At 46.0% G+C, this 20,690-nt stretch overlaps 1 protein-coding gene across 2 annotated transcripts in view; it reads left to right on the top strand.

The window, feature by feature from the left end:
* LOC134436629 (nuclear factor of activated T-cells, cytoplasmic 1-like) overlaps positions 1-20,690 on the top strand; it is a 75,194-nt gene that overhangs the window by 16,353 nt on the left and 38,151 nt on the right. For both annotated transcript variants that reach the window (XM_063185940.1, XM_063185939.1), the window contains exons 4-6: positions 1,784-1,986; positions 7,859-8,031; positions 11,669-11,809. In XM_063185940.1, the coding sequence (XP_063042010.1) occupies positions 1,784-1,986; positions 7,859-8,031; positions 11,669-11,809 (517 nt within the window). The remainder of the gene's footprint in view (positions 1-1,783; positions 1,987-7,858; positions 8,032-11,668; positions 11,810-20,690) is intronic.

The following is a 20,690-nucleotide window of genomic DNA, read 5'->3' as shown; positions in this document are numbered from 1 at the left end:
AACCAAACTAACAGCAAATGGCTGCATTAAACAACCCGTAACCAGGCCCTGATCCCAAACACTTTCTCCAGTATTTGCGCAAACTCAACTCACTCTTTCATATGGCACGTTTCTTAACTTGCTCAAACGAGAGGCTCACGGTTTTTTAGTGGTCAGCAGCCGCACGTTATTATTAAATTCCGCACGAACGATTGCACACCCCTGTCCGTGAAATAAACAAAGTAATGGTTATTAAAACAGTCCTACTTGGACCGATTGAAACGCCTTCCGCGGAAAATCAAGGTCGCTCATTTAGATGAGGCATCGCAAATCGATAGAACACCACTATCGAATAGGGCGACCGGTCGCTCATCTCGACGAGGCAACACATCTCGACAGAACACCGGTCTTACCGATAAGCTGCCTAGCCAGTTGCCTAGGGCCTCCTCAAATTGGCCAATTTTAGGGGGGGGGGGATGTTGTGTTTGTCACTTTCACAACATACATAATTCACTCGAACACCGAAGTAAAGTTAACGTTGCCTTTATCGAGGTATTGGAAGAATCATGACAATGCACAGTCATTGCTTGGCATGTCGCTACTCTATTAATAAAGGTGTTATTACTCTAGATCAGGGTTTCCCAAACTGGAGTGCGTGCACCCCTGGGGGTGCGCGGCCTGCCATAAGGGGGTGCGTAAGCTAAATAGAGCAATGGTGGATAATATGTGAGGTTTATCCAGCATTAATGAACATGAAGTAGTTTTTAATTGTATGGTGAATTGTATGCTGGGATGGTCCATCTGAAGTGTAGTTTAACTCCTAGACTATTGGAAAATAGGATTCCCCAAAACAACTGTGCTTAATGTGCAGTAAATCATACTTCAGCACATCAAAATATTCGCCTAGGGGGTGCACGAACCACATTGAAATCTACAAGGGGGTGCGCAGGGGAAAAAGTTTGGGAACCACTGCTCTAGATCACCTGTAGGTTCAATTCAATTCTCAATTCTTTATTTACTTCAGACTCAAAGTACATGGTCCATATCAAGACAACAGTCAATACATTACATAGTATCAATGCGCATAACATAAAGTAGTCAATGTAAAATAACTAAAACTCGTTCCCATATTAATGTGAACATAACACCCCAACAGTCAGTCCCATCCCATCATGATAAATAGTTGCTGTGTAAGTCATTCAAAAGGGGCCCATGTGTATACTTTGCCCAGGGCCTCCACATGTGTAGAACTGCTGCTGGAGCCGGCGATAGTTTGGTTGTGGCTATGGGGGGCACAGTTGGTGTCTATGTACCCAACAACACTGTAAACATCCTCCCCAGTGTGTGTGTGTGTGTGTGTGTGTGTGTGTGTGTGTGTGTGTGTGTGTGTGTGTGTGTGTGTGTGTGTGTGTGTGTGTGTGAGTGTGTTTGTGTGTGTGTGTGTGTGTGTGTGTGTGTGTGTGTGTGTGTGTGTGTGTGTGTGTGTGTGTGTGTGTGTGTGTGTGTGTCTGCGTTGTTGTTTATGTTAATGCGGTCTTCTCATCTTGATCCCCAGTTTTATGGCTTTGCTCACTGTGTGTGTGTGCGTGTGTGTGTGTGTACATGTGTGTGTCCATGTGTGTGTGTGTGTGTGTGCGTGCGTGCGTGTGTGCGTGCATGTGTGTGTTGTTGTTGACATCCTCATCTTGATCCCCTGTTGCCTGGCTTCACTTTTGATTGTGTGTGTGTGTGTGTGTGTGTGTGCATGCACGACTGCACGTGTGTATTGTAGTTGATGTTGACGTCTTGTCGTCTTGCCCCCCAGCTGCACGGCTACGTGGAGAGCGAGCCCCTGACGCTGCAGCTGTTCATCGGCACGGCGGACGACCGGATGCTGCGGCCGCACGCGTTCTACCAGGTGCACCGCATCACGGGCAAGACGGTGTCCACGCCCAGCCACGAGGTCCTGCAGAACGCCACCAAGCTGCTGGAGATCCCCCTGCTGCCCGAGAGCAACATGAAGGCCATGTGAGTATAGAAACATATGTGTTGTGAGGAGGAGCAAGATGATAAGCAGTAGGGGCAGAGATATTCTATAGAGATATGCCAACATAATAGGTTTCTATGGGCACCTAACGCGACCAGGTTCCGGTCTGCCTTAAGGGCCGTGTCATAATGCTCCTACAATGAATAGAACAGTCCTTAGGTCTGCCTAGGTCTGCCTAAGGGGGGCCATAATAGAACCAGGAAACAATGGGCCAATGGAACCTCTCTCTCTCTACTCTCTCTGGTAGGGGTGTAAATCATAGCCTCCATGACGATACGATACGGTATCGATTTCTTAAAGCAGGTATTCGATTATTTTCGATAATTAAGAATTCCACACGATAAGATACGATACGATTCAATTCTTTTTTTTTTCAATTACTTTTCGACTTCTATTGTTATGGAGCTAGGGGAAGGCCCGTGCATAGCCGGGGGTGTTGACAAACATTCAACCCATGTATGGTGTCATTCTCTGTTTTGGTTTTCCTCTATTTCTTTCTATCTCTATGTCTCTGTATTTCTCCTTCTGTCTCCCTCTCTCTCTCTCCCTCTCACACACACACACACACACACACACACACACACACACACACACACACACACACACACACACACACACACACACACACACACACACACACACACACACACACACACACACACACGGCCACACACACACGCACAGTCTCTCCATCTCTCTCGTGTGTGTGCCACATGCACAGTCTGACATCCATTATTGTCGTGGTATCAGTGACCAAGTTGTTTGTGCCGGATTCATACACAGCTCATCCATGTAGCCCTTCAGTGCCTGCAACCCTGCTCACTGTTTTCTGAAAAAGTAATAGTGTGTTACTAAAGGCCCTGTCATAGTTACTGTATGTCATAGTAGTGTAGTACTAGCCTGGCGATGCCATCCTATGTACTCCACCTAAAGATTTTGTATGTTTTTGTGACAATAGACAGTCATGCTATAAAGCACAATATGGGTTTTAATTTGAATTCGCAACTCCGATAAATTTAAATTTCAGAGTAAGATCAGACCATCTCCCACCCTCCACAGAGACGGATTCCTCTTAGCTTTCACCAGACTGTTAGCATTTGCCCAGGCTAGTGTAGCACTTTGGTAGTTAACTTTTCAATGACTATTACAGCACTACTGGTGGAACAGCGTGCGTTATGGGGCTACAGCCATACGATTACGATTACGATTAAGCTTTGTTTCCACTACAGGTACATTGCATATACTGTAAATTATGTGTGTACAGTTTCCCCTCATGGCAAGCCAATTCAGCATGTAGCAGTGATGTGTTAGTGACAGATACAGAATGTAATTCAGAATGTGTGTGTGTGTGTGCTTCCAGTTGCTTACCGCACTCAAAATCAAGCTGAAGCTGAATATGAACGAGGCGGTCATGCGAAGGGGAATCAGTTTCCCTTTTCATTGAACCACTCGCTGCTCTTCTGTCAACTCCCAAATTGCAGGCCTGATTACCCATCAGTGGCATCATTGGAAATCATCCGGGCGCTTTGAGGATAATCAACCTGATGAAAACTTGATGGCTACCATGCATGATGGAAGCAATAAGGAGAGTAGGAAGAGCCAAATGTAGTCGTGTAGAGTGGTGGGCGCATGGAAGCCGGGGTGGGTGGGGTTAGTTATTCCATGCCCAAGGAGAGAGAGGGCTCACCATTGGGTCCTCAGTATGTTGTAGACCAGTGCAGGGGCGGAGTGGCCCACCTTTTCCCACCGGGAGAATTTTCCCCTTGGCGGCCCTCTTTAAAAAAAAAAACAAAAAAAACAAAAAAAAACAAAGCGAACAACATGGTTTCCTAACCAAAAAGACAAAAGCCACGAAATCTGCTGTCGTACTACATGTGAACATTAGTGTAGTCAAAATATCAACCTGAATTGGAGAATTTAGCCTACACCTTGATGAAATGCACAGCCAGTGGTGTAGTCTATGTAAAACGCAGGTATACGCACCCATTTCAAAATTTCAGGGATTGCAGTATACCCACTTAAAATGGATTGATCCATTATTTACAATAGCACAAATATATACAGTACACATAAAAAATGCTCAAATATACAGTATACCCACTTCAAAAAGTAGACTACACCACTGGAGCCATCATCACAGTCCAAAGCATTCATAGGCCTACTAGGTTAGGCTACATCACGCTACTGTTCCATGCAAATGTGCATTCCACTGTCATTTTGACAGTTTAAAATTGAAATATCGTTTAAGGAAGACGGATGAGCAAAGTTTTGAGTGTGGGGATTTTTAGAAGAGTAGGCTCACAAAATATAGTATAGTAGCCTATAGCTTACAAAAAGTCTGTCTACATTGTGCAATAAACCCACCATGCAGCAAATAAGCCAAACCTAGCTACTTCAAAGCACAACTATAAGTCAACAAAATGTATAACCAAACGGTGTAGGCCTACCTTAAAACGCTGTCTTCGTCACAGCAAATGTCTCTTGCAATTACATTTTAATCCACAGTTTAGGCTACACACCCAACACTGCTCACATCAGAATCTTGTGTGGTAGGCTAATTATTTTGTTCCATTTCTTCAGACATTACATAGGATACATCCTAAATGTGCCATATATAAATATATGTATGATATAACATTATTTCGACTGTAAGGAGATATACCTCTACTTCTAACAAACCAATGCCATCAAAACATGTACAACGTGTTTTCCTGCTTAGCTGCAGTTCACTTCCTTACCACTTGGTGGAGTATGTTCGTAACCCAAGTCAATAACCACAGAACAAGTGAATCTGCAGTGGCAGACTGTAAACTGTAACAGTCATGTGGAAATCGGAAAATAAATCACAACTGACTAATATTTCCGTTCCTTGGTAACCAATCTAAATATCACAGGTTCTTGAAATACTGAAAACGAAACTATGTTACTAAGATCTAGTAAACTTCCGCGATCTACGGTGTATGAACATTATCAGTAGAGAAGGGGTGTGGCCAATTTAGTGTTTGACACCGTCACTGAGGTATTGCGGTCGGGTACACGGTATATATACTCTTGTGTCAACCTTTAAAAAGATAAGAATTGATTTGTAACTAGTGCACATTAGCTTTAATACTGGAACTCTGTGGGGCCAGCTGAGAATATAATGTGGCCAGAGGCTTTGGGGCCGGTTGAGAACATATTACGGCCGTTGCAATATATTTCGCGGCCGCGGCCCACCGGGACAAGTCCCCGATTTCCCGATGGCCACTCCGCGCCTGGACCAGTGGTTCTCAAACTTTTTGTGTGAAGTACCACCTGAGAAAATATTGAGCTCTACGAGTACCACCTTGACAACCAACATTAGAATATCGCAGTAGAGGCCTTCCATTTTTCACTTTTGCCAGTCAATACAAGAGAGGTTCATAATGGCATCAAAAGATACGGTCACATTTAGTGCACGTTTGTTTTTCAATTTCTTGCTTGCCTAGTATTATTCTGCATTATGTTTTCAGATTCATAAAATTCAATTTTACAAAATGTGAGACCAAAGAGACATTTTCAACTGCAACAACTTGATCAGCCTTCAAATCAATCCATAAAAAATGAATTCTTCTAAGTACCACCAGAGATGTCTCAGGTACCACCAGTGGTAGACGTACCACAGTTTGAGCACCACTGTTGTAGACATTGTTGAGTGGGGAGGCCTTTCAAATGACTTCGTCAAAGGCCTGACCAAAGCTGTCCACTGACCCTGGATGCCACTGAGAAGCCTACCGTAGTACAGTAGTGTGTAGGCGTGTAAATCACAGCATCCGATCCGATACGATTCGATATCGATTTCTTAAGGCAGCGAGTGTTTTTCGATATGTAGAATCGCTTTTGATGCGTAGAATGCCCCACGATACAATATGATTTGATTAGATTAAAAGTTACAATGATTTTCTATGAGACATAATTATGCGATTAAAATGTGATTAATCGCAAGTTAACTATGGCATTTATGCGATTAATCGCGATTAAATATTTTAATCAATTGACGGCACTAATTAAAGCATTTTCAGATTACTTTTCCACTTTTATTATCTTATGGAGCTAGGGTATTGGGTAGGGACCAGTGATTCGATTATTTTTATACTTACGAATGCCCCACGATACGATCATCGGCCATACCTGTAGGATCGATGCATCGACACATATCGATTATTATTTAAAACCCTAGTAGTGTGTGCAACCAATCGGAGCAGACTGATGAGCTCGTGTTCTCCTTGGAAGCAGACCAGTTGTTGGGGAAGGGGTCGGAGTGGGAGGAGGGGGCGTTACACACACATGGGAAGAGTGTCATCTTATGAATCCGCTGTCTGTGCATGTCTGAGACAGAGAGAGATGAGAAGAGTTGGTTTGTGTGGTTTTCAACCGTTGCTTGTAGCCAGGGTTGGGTTTACTACGTACACCGTACTGTGTGTGTGCACATACAGGAGCTGTGGTGCTCAGATTTCAGAGCAGGGCTGGGAGGGCGTGGGGTTTGGGGGACCCCACGGATCCCCCAGAGTCTGTGGAGAGGCCGCAAAGCCCTGGCCCCCGATTCAGCGAGCAGCAGCTTGCTGCGCTCAGCAATTTTCTCTCTTTCTCTCTCGCTCTCTCTTTCTCTCGCTCTTTCTCTCTCTCACGCTCTCTCTCTCTCTCTCTCACACACACTTTCTCTCGCTCTGCAATCTTTAATGGATGTAACACTTCACTTAATGTTATATAACCATCAAACTTCTGTATTTGGTTTCTACCTCCCCTCCCTCCTTCCTCTGGGTAGAACATTCCAGTTCCCCGTGCGAAGGCGGCTGGAAGCTGTGCTTGCATTAGTAATATATCCCAAAACGGTTCCCTATATTAAACATGTATCCATTTTGCCACCGCTCGAATTTTAGGAGATTCTGTTTCACCATTTTGTCGGCGGGGCGAGACGTTTTCAAGTGCGCCGATTTTGAGTGGCACAATTTTGCTTAGCCTTGACAGCCCTGTAATTTATTCAAAAAAGGGCTTAAGTCTTCATTTTTTTCGGTGCAAGTTTGCGCCGTCTCTGAGGCCGGTCCAACATAAGCATTGAAGGTTTTGTGGGGTTGGTTGGTCTTATAGTTTCAATTCCAAGTGCCATAGATTTCCAAGTGTTTGTCTGTGTACAGTATGTAAGAGGAGACTCCAGCAGTTCTGAACCATACTTCAGGCCGTTTGCGACTTCAAACATTACTTTTGATCAACTTTTTTGCCATGGTTGTGTGCCCAGTCAGCAGTATGTACACAACAGACATCTGAGAGGGTCGCCAACTCTATTTGTCGCTTTGGTTAGCTCTTTGGGTGTGTGTGTCCATTCACTGAAAATGTACAGAACAGACATCTGAGAAAAGCCAGTAGTCAGAGTTGTTTCTTGCTATGAAACTGTTGTTTGTTGCTATGAAACAAGTCTGTGTACATAGAATAGAGCTTCAGACTAAACTCTACAAGGGGCTCCTCAGGACATAATGATTAAACATGTAGCTTGGATTCAATTGAACTACTTGGAAAATGTGCCATTGAAGTCCATGACAGAATATTGGCCTCACCTTTAGAATTGATCATAGGGTCAAGCTGTCTTTTATCCATCAGAAATGTAGAGTTCAAACACATTTTTTTTAGTGATTACCCATCTGTGTGCATTAAGTGTTTGATATATAGGCGTAAACTGCACTCACAAGCTTGTCTGTCCTCAACAGAATCGACTTTGCTGGAATTCTGAAGATACACAGCATTTCTAATGATAATTACTTATGTGTAATTAATCAGTGTGCATCCAAAGTGATTGATGTGTGCATACAGTAACACTTAAACTGTGTCTCCCCTCATCAGAATTGACTGCGCCGGAATTCTGAAGCTGCGGAACTCTGACATCGAACTGCGGAAGGGGGAGACGGACATCGGCCGGAAGAACACGCGCGTGCGGATGGTGTTCCGCGTGCACATCAGCCAGGCCAACGGACGCACCATCTCCCTGCAGGCCGCCTCCAACCCCATCGAGTGTTGTAAGCAGACCTCCCAGCATGCATCTGTCCTCCTACATCTTCGTTGCAAATGTTACAAAATTACATTGCATTACATTTACATCGCATTACACCTTTATCCAAAGTGACTTAAAACAAGTTGCATGAAATTATCTTTAATATATAATAATAATATAAAATATATAATATAATATTAACTTTTTTACCAGTTGACATACTGTACTGTATGTATAGCAACATGTGTAACAACATGTACCACACTGTTGGAGTATTAGGGTCAGACTTGAGTGGAGACTGGAGTGAATGAATATTACATTGTAAATGTATAATGATGCATTTCATTTGACCGTTTCTGTGACATAAATTAGGTACAGCTCAACCAAATGTACCATACCATTGGGTTATTATTAAGTTTGCATAGTGTAAGTACACGTAATATTGGTGTTTTGTTTTGTTTTGTTACAGGTAGACAGACTGAAAAAGGAACTACAAAAGTAATCATATAAAATGCATCATTTCGTTCTTAATGTTTAGCTCGAGTACCATGGTTTGGGTTTTCATTTCATTTTTACTTGGAACACTTCGCTGCTCATATTTGACTAGCACAGGCCAGATTTCATTTTCTTCCCAGAACCTTGATGTATGTTTTAAAGCCAGGTGTCTCCCGAGTATTGGCTCCCCCAAGGTGCAGCGACCGATCTGTTTAGATTTTCCATAAAGTCAGGTACAAAATAGTGCTGGCTCTTGAAAGGGGCAACCTATTACGGCTTAATACCATGTATTTACACTGCCCATATTTGCATTGCAGTCTGGCACCGGCTCCTACATTCGAAAACATTTAGATAGGAAAAGGTGTTTATGAAGTAACTTTACTCCGACAAGAGATTAGGAAACCAGGCCCATAAATGTTATGAACAGGCTTAGGCTAACACGAGTCAGCACACTCGCCTGTCACACTTTAACGATCTCAAACACAAATATATGTATCGTTTTGTGGAAAGGGGCGTGTGTGACTCCCCCCTCCTTCAGGAAATATTCCCCCTGTCTATACCCTGGGACATGTTGCGCATGCATGTGTTTTTTTCTATGTACGTATTTATTTCTCTGGGAATTATAGTTCTGACACTGAATAGCTGGACAATGTGCTCGCCGGACTGAACAAACAGCCCTAAAGAGAAGACTGTAAATAAATAACCATGGAGGTTTCCAAAGTTTGCTAACATAAAATTGAACGGTTTATATATATATATAAAATAGCGCGGCCTGGAAAATGTGTACGAAGAAAAGGGTCCACATCTGACCCTTGTTATGGGGATTCCGTTGTGCCCGACCAAAAAGTCAGCCAAAAAAAAACAAAAACCCATCCATCTCTCAATAAATCTTATGAGCTTTCGAAGACAATGGCTAAAAATCATGGCCGAGTTCACAACAGGTTTGACAGACAAAGCAGTAGTTTCTCCAGCCCTAACAGGGAAACGTCAGTAGAAAACGACGCGCTGAAACTTTTCTTCTGGTAACAATTAAAGGCTAAAACAAATAGCTCAAAAAAATGACTGCTGGTAGCAGAGAGCATCTTTTAGCCTTGTACCAAACAACTGCCAAAGAAAAGGAACAGGAACAGAAATAAGACAGATGTGTATCTGCGGTCTCAGTCGTGTGACAGACACACACCACAGATAGAAAGACAGACAAGCATAGACACATAGACACTGACACAAATAGAAAGACAGACATGTTGAGAGACAGACAGGCAGACAGATATGGTACATGGACAAGCAAAGAGACACACAGACACAAAGACAGACAGACAGACAGGCATGCAGACAGTCACACAGACAGTGAGAGTGTGTGAGAACAGGTGATGTCATGATTGGAGACACAGGCTTGCCTGGTGAATAGGTCACCCAGTCTCGTCACAGACTCCCTCCTCTTTAAAACACACACACACACACACACACACACACACACACACACACACACACACACACACACACACACACACACACACACACACACACACACACACACACACACACACACACACACATATGCACACCCAAGCACAAGCTTTACCACTTAGTCAGACCATGACTAAATCCATGTCTCAGCCTCGTATGTCTTTTCTGGAGAGTGTGAATTAATCCCCAGAGAGGCAGTAAATTAATGGTCACTGTACAGACTGCATGTTGCTGATGCGTCTGTCTGTCTGTCTGTTTGTCTGTCTGTCTGTCTGTCTGACAGTAAGTTTGTGGGCTTGTCTTGGACTGCATGTCATAGTAATAAATTGTCCTCATATATTTTGCTCCAGTGGTACATTATGTGCATATACAGTTAATTCTGCAATGTTAACTCAACCGTTAAAGAATGGGAACAAGAAAAATGTTACAGTTGACTCGACGAGTGTTGAATAGCTGCAAAGTGTGCTGTCCACAAATGCGTTATGCGTGAGGGAATGTGCAATTTTGGCCCACATACTCATACGTATCTTGTATTTGTCTATTGTCAGTATTCAATGGCCATCGCACAGATCAACAGATTTGAAAACATTTTCAACTGTCAGTTTTACAACAGAAGACCAGATATCCTGGTTGGAATGATCAGTCAGAAACACACACTTGATACTACCCTGTGAAATCCCATGCTGCTTTGCACAATCATTCCAATCTGAAAGACAGCATGGATACTAGTCCCAAAGTGCTATCCTGAGGTAGGGAGCCAATCCAAAAGCGGGAAGAATTGGAAAGATGATGACACGTGTTACTCGACAAATGGAAGGTTGAAGTTGGTTTGAATACAACCGACACAATTGGCTATGGGATACGTATACATAAAATGATATATTCATAACAGCCAATAAACGTCCGTTGGCAATCGTAAATCACACCTCCCCCACGAGAAATTCAATAGGTACTCTCCAGACCATACGTATCTCACTTGTTATATGGTCTGGTAACTTAAGCCTGGCTCAAACTACGCGACTATCGGCCCGATTCTCGGCTGAAAACCCCACTTACGACAATCGCTGGAACGTTACCCCCCAGGACCATAGCAAGCGATTGTCGGGGAAGATTTCCTCGTCGTGTGCGACGTTCTAAGATAGAACTTTAGCAGCTCAAAGAGTCGCCGATCGCAAGTCGTAGAAATCAAACACTGTTTGATATTTGCGACTGGAAATAGAACGTCGGGCATTGTCTCGGTGGCTGCGAGCAGCGATAAGCTTGACAGTTACGATTCTCTTCTAGTGTGTGGTGCACCCCGACGTCAAAATCGGACACATAATCGGCAGTCGTGTAGTTTGGGCCTGGCTTTATAAGGGTGGCCCTGCCGTGGCCTAACGGTGGGGCACTGGGTTACTGCACCGGCCACTCTGGTTCGGGTCCGGCTCGGGTCATTTGCCAATCCTTCCCGTCTCTCTATCCTCACTCATTTCGTGTCTCTCCTCCACTGTCCTGTCATAAAAATGGGGGCAAAAAAGCCCTAAAGAAATATTTTTTTTTAAATGATATCGGCAATGATAGAGCACTTTCCAGTCTTATACGTAGGCCTATACAGGCACTGGACTCTGGGTCTGTGTTCTGAGTTCTGATTCCATTCCTCATTTCTCATCTGAGTACTGAGTTCTGATTTGATTTCGTTTATCTTCTGTCTCTCCCTCCAGCCCAGCGCTCGGCCCAGGAGCTGCCCTTGGTGGACAAGCAGAGCCTGGCCAGCTGCTCGGCCGCGGGAGGGGAGAAGATGCTCCTCACAGGACACAACTTCCAGAACGACTCCAAGGTCGTGTTCGTGGAGAACGCCCAAGGTGAGCAAAGTAGGAGTGGAGAGGAAGCGGAGAGAGGAGGGTAGAGGAGAGGAGAGGAGAGGAGAGGAGAAGAAAGAGGAGAGGAGAGGAAAATGAAGAGGAGGGGAAAGGAGAGGAGAGGAGAGGAGAGGAGAGAAGAGGAGGGGAGAGGAGGGGAGAGGAGAGGAGACGAGACGAGAGGAGACGACACAAGATGAGAGGAAAGGGACAGAGGAGAGGAGAGGAGAGGAGGAGAGGAGACGAGAGGAGACGAGAGAGGAAAGGGACAGAGGAGGGGAGAGGAGAGGAGAGAAGAGGAGAAGAGGGGAGAGTAGAGGAGAGGAGGGGAGAGGAGCGGAGAGGAGAGGAGAGGAGAGGAGAGGAGAGGAGAGGAGAGGAGGAGGAGGAGGAGGGGAGAGGAGAGAGGAGAGGAGAGGAGAGGAGAGGAGAGGAGAGGAGAGGAGAGGAGGAGGAGAGAGGAGAGGAGAGAAGAGGAGAGAGGAGAGGAGGTAAGAGGAGAGGAGAGGAGAGGAGAGGAGAGGAGAGGAGAGGAGAGGAGGGGAGAGGAGAGGAGAGGAGAGGAGAGGAAGCGGAGAGAGGAGGGTAGAGGAGAGGAGAGGAGAGGAGAGGAGAGGAGAGCAGAGGAGAGGAGAGCAGAGGAGAGGAGAGGAGAGGAGAGGAGAAAGAAGTGGGAGAGAGGAGGAGAGAGGAGGGGAGTGAGGATTTACATAGCAGGAACGGAGGAGAGGAGAGGAGATGGGAGGATGGGAGAAGAGGAGGTGGATTGGTGAAGAGGAGAGGAGGAGACAGGAACACTTGCCCTTGACATTGGAAAGAAGATGGCTTTGAAATCTGGAAAATGTCTCCAAGTGAGGGAGTGTCTGCGTGTCAATTTGTGTGTGCATGTGAGAGAGGTAGACAGTAAGGGAGAAAGGGATGGGGCAGAACATTTTATGTAAGTGCATGTGCATATCTTTTTGTGTGTTTGTGCAGGCACACGTGTGTTTTTGTGTGTTTGAGAAGGCATATACAGACTCTGACAACTGTAAACAATGTCTTCCACAGCATACTCATTTGAGCAGAGGTGTTTGCTAGCATTTAAATTTAGTCTGTCTACCGTTTATGTAACTGGGAGTTTTGACAAGCGGGTGATGCGAATGTATTTGGTAGTCATGCACACACACTTGTCAACGCCCAAGTGTTTGTGTCTCTGTGTGTGTGTGTGTGTGTGTGTGTGTGTGTGTGTGTGTGTGTGTGTGTGTGTGTGTGTGTGTGTGTGTGTGTGTGTGTGTGTGTGTGTGTGTGTGTGTGTGTGTGTGTGTTCGTGAGTGCGTCTGTTTGTGTGTGCGTGTATGTGTGCGCGTATGTGTGCTCGCGCGCTTTTGCACATGTACGTGTGCATTCTGTCTCCCCTCCAAAAAGAGAACCCCTATACACCCCAAACCCATCCCACCCCGTCCCACTTCCCTCTCTCCCCTCCCTTGATAGAACCACTCCCTCCTCTTCTCTCTCTCTCTCTCTCTCCCTCCCTCCCTCCCTCTTTCTCTCTCTCTCCCTCTCTCCCTCTCTCCCTCTCTCTCTCAGCCGTCAAAATATCCCTCCATGCGCCAGCAGTCCACATGTGGTCGGCATTAACTGCAGTATTTTTAACTCCACAGATTTGCATTTGCCCAAGTTTCCATTGCCTGCGCAGCCCAGGAATGGCTCCCAAATAACAGAAACTGCCGTCTGCTGCTGCTGCTGCCGCCACCTGCACACGCCACCCCCCTCCACCCCCCTCTCCTTACACCCCACGCCCCCCACCTCCCCCTCCCCCTCCACTCCACTCCACTACACCCCACTCCACTCCACTACACCACACGACACCCCCTTCCACCCCCCTCCACCCCCTCCACTCCACTACACCCAGGGTGCGATTTGTTGGAAAACCAGAAGGGGGGATATGTTTCAGATTTTAAGCAATATCAATGGAATTACATTGAACTCTGTTTAAAATCATGTAGAAAAAGTGGTAATATCAAAACCAGAAGGGGGGACAATCCCCCCCATCCCCCCCTACAAATCGCACCCTGACTACACCCCACTCCCCTCCACTCCACCCCACGACACCCCCATCCACCCTACTACACCCCAACTCCACTCCACTACACCCCACTCCACCAAACTCCAGTCCACTCCTCTCCACCCCACTCCACCCCACTCCCCTCCACTACACCCCACGACACCCCCTTCCACCCTACTACACCCCAACTCCACTCCACTACACCCCACTCCACCAAACTCCACCAAACTCGAGTCCACTCCTCTCCACCCCACTCCACCCCACTCCAGTCCACCCCCCTCCACTCCACCCCACCCCCCTCCACCCCCCTTCCACTCCCACCCACTCCACCCCACCCCTCTCCACTCCACCCCACTCCACACCACTCCACTCCCCTCCCTCCACCTACCCCCTCCACTCCACCCCACCCCACTACACCCCACTCCCCTCCTACCCCTCCACTCCACCCCCCTCCACTCCACTCCACTCCACCCCACTCCACCCCACTCCAGTCCACCCCCCTCCACTCCACCCCCCTCCACTACACCACACTCCACCACACTCCACTCCAGTCCACTCCAGTCCCCACCGCCACTTCACTTCACTGTTTGTTTAGATTTATAGTTTTTCCCCTTTTTTTTCAGTGCCCTTTCTTTTTTTCATGTTTTTTGTCTTTTTTTGTCTTTCTTTCATCTATTTGTTCATCAGTTTCTTCTTCTTCTACTACTACTTCTTCTTCTTCTTCTTCCTCTCTCTCTCTCTCTCTCTCTCTCTCTCTCTTTCTCTCTCGTTCCCCAGATGTGCGTAGTGGAGGTTTACAAACAGCAGTTTCCTTGATTGGCTTACAGAGAGAAAAAAAAGAAAGAAAAGAAAGAGAAGAAAAGAAAAGCAAGACGCATAAAGCCAGGGAGGGCCTTGGGGGCCAAGGCCACAGAGAGTAAACACATTTAATAGTGTTGGATAGAAACACGTGGAACCACCAGCAGCACAGGAAGGGCCTTGTATTGTTCCACCTGGAAGGGGGGACCGCATAGACAGGCGCACGCACTCAAGGACGGACGGGCGGACGGAAGGGTGCCGCTAGCAACGTGTTTTCTAGAACAATTCAAAGTGCGTTGTCATAGGAAATGGCCCATTTGGGTGTGAGTATTAGTGTAGGCCAGGGCTTCTTAGTATTAGACTACTCTGGGACATTATTTGGTTGTGAAAGTTGTGATAACTGAAAAATGTCAGATTTGATTGGTAAAATGACAAAACTGTGGGTGTGATCATTATGGTGGGGATTGTTTATTTTGTCTTAAAGGAGTATGCCACTATTTTGGGGCTTAATACTGTTAAAATCGTTGGCCAGGGTTTATAAAGGTTGTAAAGTGTCTTATTTTTTATGTGAAGCGTTGTCTTGCTTTAAGACAAGTTAAAAGAGGGAGTATGTCGCTAAGCTAGTGAAAGTCAATGCATCCATGTAGCATTGCTACATGCTACACGGATCCATTGACTTTCACTAGCTTAGCGACATTCTCCCTCTTTTAACTTGTCTTAAAGCAAGACAACGACTTACAAGACACTTTACCACCTTTATAAACCCTGGCCAACGGTTTTAACTGTATTAAGCCCCAAAATAGTGGCATACCCCTTTAACAGACCCCTTATTCTGACATTTCTAAACTTCTTTATGAAACATAACAGTTATATAATACAGTTAAAGTGTGAGTAAAACAGTACAAACACTCAATTTGCTTAATTATAGAAAGCTTTGTTATGGGTATAGAAAACTTGTAAAAAAAATGGTTAAGGGGTCCTAAGGTTTTAATTATTGACACAGTGTCTAGTCTAACCAATACTTAAATGGAAAAGCAACATGATTCTATTCTTTTTTTTCATTTCCTAAGTAACTTCTGAAGTGACACAGTTCCCTGTTGCCTTTTTGCTCCTAATGGTTAAACTTAACCCCCTCTGGATTACAGCACACTTATAGGGGATTAACATTTGGTTTTCGCTATCATACCATATTACCTCTCTAAAACACTAATGCACAGTTAGAGTTACACACCATGTTGTTCTATGGCTTAACCTGCCACTGCGGCATTAACATTCCGGAGGTCTGCCGAGATGGGCTGCTTCATCAAAAATGAACTACCACCCAACCTTATCCCCTGGGAGGTGGAAGGGGTGTTGTATCGAGATTGGCTGCTTTGTCAAGACGAGCTGTTACCAATACTTACCTTACATAGCCCAAACCCAAACCCTAACCTTAGCAGCACTTCTGTAGTGCCTTGTAATGGCTTGGTAGTTTAACTCGACGGGTAGCTCACATTGACACAACACCAGCAAACCATAGAGAGAAGTCAAGTCTTCGGTTTTTCTTTTGTTTCCGACATCTTAACGATTTATCCTTTACCTGACGTGACCCTCTAATGAAGATGGAAGCTACTGTACATCTTTAAAACATATCAGATTAAGTATAAAACGTGTACACGTCTGAAACAAATGAAAAAAACCTAAGATTTGATTCAACATTTAGACACAATGAACGTAATACGTCGATAGAGAGAAGTGGAGTTTGTTGCAGGCACAGCTCTTCAACGCTGCTCTGTGCAGCAACAGCGCTAGCACAGAACAGGCTTTAGGACCCTGGGCAGCTGCGGAGCCGGGGCATCCCTGGGTGTGTGCACTTGTTTTTGATGAGGGTTTCCCTGTGTCTGGCACTGGCCTCAAATTCTTGGGCAATCCTGCGATGGAAACTCCCCCTCCTCTCCCTTCCCATTGGTTTTACTGAATCCCCCCTCTTCTCTCTCTCTCTCTCTCTCTCTCTCTCTCTCTCTCTCTCTCTCTCTCTCTCTCTCTCTCTCTCTCTCTCTCTCTCTCTCCTCTCTCTCTCTCTTCTCTTCTCTTCTCTCTCTCTTCTCTTCTCTCTCTCTCTCTTCTCTTCGCTGCACATACACACACACACACTCCTGCTATACACATGCATGCACACACACACACACACACACACACACACACACACACACACACACACACACACACACACACACACACACACACACACACACACACACACACACACACACGTTGTGCATCGGTGCTTTATAGATTAACCACTTATAGGCCACATACTTTAAAAATGATTGTATATAGCAAACCTTTGGCTGGTTTTGTCTCTTGTTATGCCATATTTTTGAAAGTTCACATAAGATGCCAAGCGAGTTGGAAAAGATATTAGGCTAACTCTGAAGCGAACCGAGTTTATTGAAAAGCCAGCAATTACACTTTTATTCTGGATTTTTAAATTGCTTTGAGCCTATTAAGTTGGTCAGTTCAATATAAACGGCCATGAAATACCTTCACAAAAACAGCATTAATGTAATGTATTTTTTAAAGCATATCCACTTCTAAATAAATACATGAGGATTCCGAGACTTGGAGGAAAACACAGCTAGAGAGAGAGAGCGAGAGAGAGAGAGAGAGGGGGGGGGGTGTTATTGCAATTGGACGATACAATTCTATCTTGCTATGCATTGGCAACACTATTATTTCGACGATCGCGCTCAAAAAGTAGGCCTAAACTTGAATTTGAAGATAAGAAAGTGAGAGACACAGGGAACATGAAGAGGTTGGGAAGTGGAGTGGTGGAGACAGTGTGAGAGTGATCCTTCCCAACGTGATATGTGGGCGTTAAGTTGAGCTGAGCTGAGCTGAGCTGAGCGAAACGGGATGTTTATGCTGTTAGCCTCCTGTCTCTCTGTACTACCGCTTGGTGGGGGGGTGGGGGGGCGTGAGATGCACATGTTACCCTCTCTGCAGGGGTGTAGTCTACTTTTTTATGGTGGGTATACTGTATAGTTGAGCATTTTTTGAAGTGGGTATACTGTATATATTTGTGCTATTCAAAACAATGGATCAATCAATTTTAAGTGGGTATACTGAAATCCCTGAAATTTAGAAGTGGTTATATTCCGTATACCCGCGTTCTATGTAGACTACGCCACTGCCTCTCTGTACTGCCGCTTGATGGGGGGGTGATAGCCAGGCCGTGCCCTCCTAGTGACGCAACAGCTTCAGGGCTGCTACCAGTCAGGTCAAGAGTCAATGCAAGTACTTTCTGAGTTCCCGCAAATACGGGAACTCCTCCCACTTTATTGGGAAGCAAACAATCATTAGCAAACCAAGGGAGGCCATTTGGGAAATGCTGTTTGGGAAATGTTAATTGTTATGCTCTTGGTCAGATCAAGTCTCGAAGAAATTTCAAAGTCAATGATAATCAGGCTAGGGGGGTGGGGGCACATGTTACCCTCAGGGGCAGAGCTGTAGGGAGGGCGAGCAGGGCATTTGCCCCTGGGCCCAGGGCCCTCCCCTATTGATAGTGGGGGCCCTATTGTGACCTTGGCAGGCTGTATGGGGGCTCTATCAATGTTTTGCCCTGGGGCCCTGTGTGCAATTGTTCCGCCACTGGTTACCCTGTACCCTCTCTGTACTGCCGCTTGGTGGGAGGGTGGTGGTGGCATGTTAGCTTCCTGTCTCTCTGCACTACTGCTAGAGGGAGTGGGGGGAGTGTTACCCTCTCTGTCAGAACTGCTTCTTGGTGGGGGTGAGGTGTGTGTGTGTGGTGGGGGTGAGGTGGGGGGGATCTCAGCGCTGCTGTGGGTGAGTCATGCCAGAGGGATTCCCTCCCGCTTTGAAGTTCCACCGGGTCATAGGGTCATCCTCACACTGTCCTGTTACCGAAAGAAAAAAAGACACCATCCTCAGCTCTCTCCAAAACTGTGCATAACTGGGTAAGTGGGTGGCCATGCAAGTGTGAGTGTGTGTGTGTGTGTGTGTGTGTGTGTGTGTGTGTGTGTGTGTGTGTGTGTGTGTGTGTGTGTGTGTGTGTGAATGTGTGTGCGCGTGCGTGTGTGCATGTGTGCGTGCGTGCTTGCATGTGTATGTGTGCCTGTGAGTGTGCGTGCGCCTGTGTGTCTGTCTGTGTGTGCATTGTGTTAGAACTACATCTCTGCAGCACGGTTATCTCTCTCTCTCTCTCTCTCTCTCTCTCTCTCTCTCTCTCTCTCTCTCTCTCTCTCTCTCTCTCTCTCTCTCTCTCTCTCTAAAAAGTGGTACGTATTAATTAGAGATGCACTGGATCCTGATTTTTAGGATCCTGCCGGATACCGGATCCACTGCTTAAGATCCTGCCGGATCCGGAACCAGATACCGGATCCTACGAAAGGGTTGAAACACATAGCCAACTCGCACACGTAGGCCCTTTTTATTACGTTGACGCAAACTGTTTTTAAGACTCATTGGCTTACTGCCACACTGCCTTCAACGACCGCTTCCAAAGGGCTTTCAGTCCATGCAGCGATTGGGGTTGTGAAAGACTGACTGAAAAGCCTAGGCTACGTAAAAACTAGAGATGCCCCAGATCCTGATTTTTAGGTAACTGCCGGATACCGGACCCACTGCTTAAGATCCTGCCGGATCCGGATAGTCTGAAAAACCCTATTATCCTGCCGGATCCGGAACCGGATCTTGGATCCTTTACATCTCTTGTATTAACAGAGATTCTGTAAGTATATAGAGATATGCCATTGTAATGGGTTGCTATGGGCACCTAACATGACCAGATTCCGATCTGCCTAAAGGGGCGTGTCATAATACTCCTAGCATTGAATAGAACAGTCCTTAGGTCTGCCTAGGTCTGCCTAAAGGGGGATTCCACCCCCTCCCCCTTGCAATAATAGAACCCGGAAACAATGGGCCAATGGAACCTCTCTCTCTCTACTCCCTCTGGTATTAAAGTACTCTTGAAAAAGGAGCCACTTCCTGTGCAGGCCAGGGATCCCTCTGTACCCAGGCAGGCAGGACGTGTTATTCCTACACAGACAGCTGTGGAGTCCACTAGTGGCGCTGACCCAGAACATTTAGAGAGGGAACCGAAGCATACCAGTGGAGTGGGGAGCAGAGAGAGATACAAGGAGGGAGAGAGAGAGAGAGGGACAGAGAGACATAGAGAGAGAGAGAGAGAGAGAGAGAGAGAGAGAGAGAGAGAGAGAGAGAGAGAGAGAGGCTATGGGTTTTTTAGTTTTAAGAGGGGAAACGACCGAATATATCTTTCAAATGAGAGAAAAGAGAGAGGGAAAGATAAAGCACAGACAATGGGAGAGACTTAAACAGAGGGAGGGTGTAAAAAAGAGAGAGAGAGAGAGAGAGAGAGAGATTTAATGTCTTTATTTAACACTGCTTACCCATCATACATTACCACAATAAAGCAAGAGTGTGTGCTTGCGTGCGTGCGTGCGTGCGTGCGTGCGTGCGTGTGTGCGCGTTTGTGTGTGTGTGAGGAAGTTAAGGAGAGAGAGAGAGAGAGAGAGAGAGAGAGAGAGATGGAGAGAGAAGGATGACTGAGTGAAAAGGGAGAAAGTGATTGTTATTCCTCAGCGGGGCCTCTCTACTCTGGGAGGTCACAGGGAGGGCGTTGACAGCTGACGGCTGCCACCATCTCATTGGAGCACAGCACAGCTGGCCTGCACAGGTACAGAGAGAGAGAGAGAGGGGGGGGGGGGAGAGAGGAAGAGAGAGACAGATGGACAGAGAGATGGAGAGAGAGAGCGAGAGAGAGATAGGGAGAGAGAGGAAGAGAGACAGAGAGAGAGAGAGAGAGATAAGGAGAGAGAGGAAGAGAGAGAAAGAGAGAGACAGACGAACAGAGAGATGGAGAGAGAGAGAGATGGAGAGAGAGAGAGAGAGATGGAGAAAGAAAGATGAGGAGAGAGAGAGTGACCGAGAGAGAGACAGAGAGAGGTAGTGAGACAAAGAAAGACACAGAGGGAGTGAGAGACAAATAAAAGACAGGGAGAGAGACACGTAGAGACCGAATAA

Source organism: Engraulis encrasicolus, chromosome 20, assembly GCF_034702125.1.
Source record: "Engraulis encrasicolus isolate BLACKSEA-1 chromosome 20, IST_EnEncr_1.0, whole genome shotgun sequence".
NCBI lineage: Eukaryota > Metazoa > Chordata > Actinopteri > Clupeiformes > Engraulidae > Engraulis > Engraulis encrasicolus.
The sequence above is the reverse complement of the archived record's forward strand: the minus strand, read 5'-3'. Positions and strand labels throughout refer to the sequence as shown.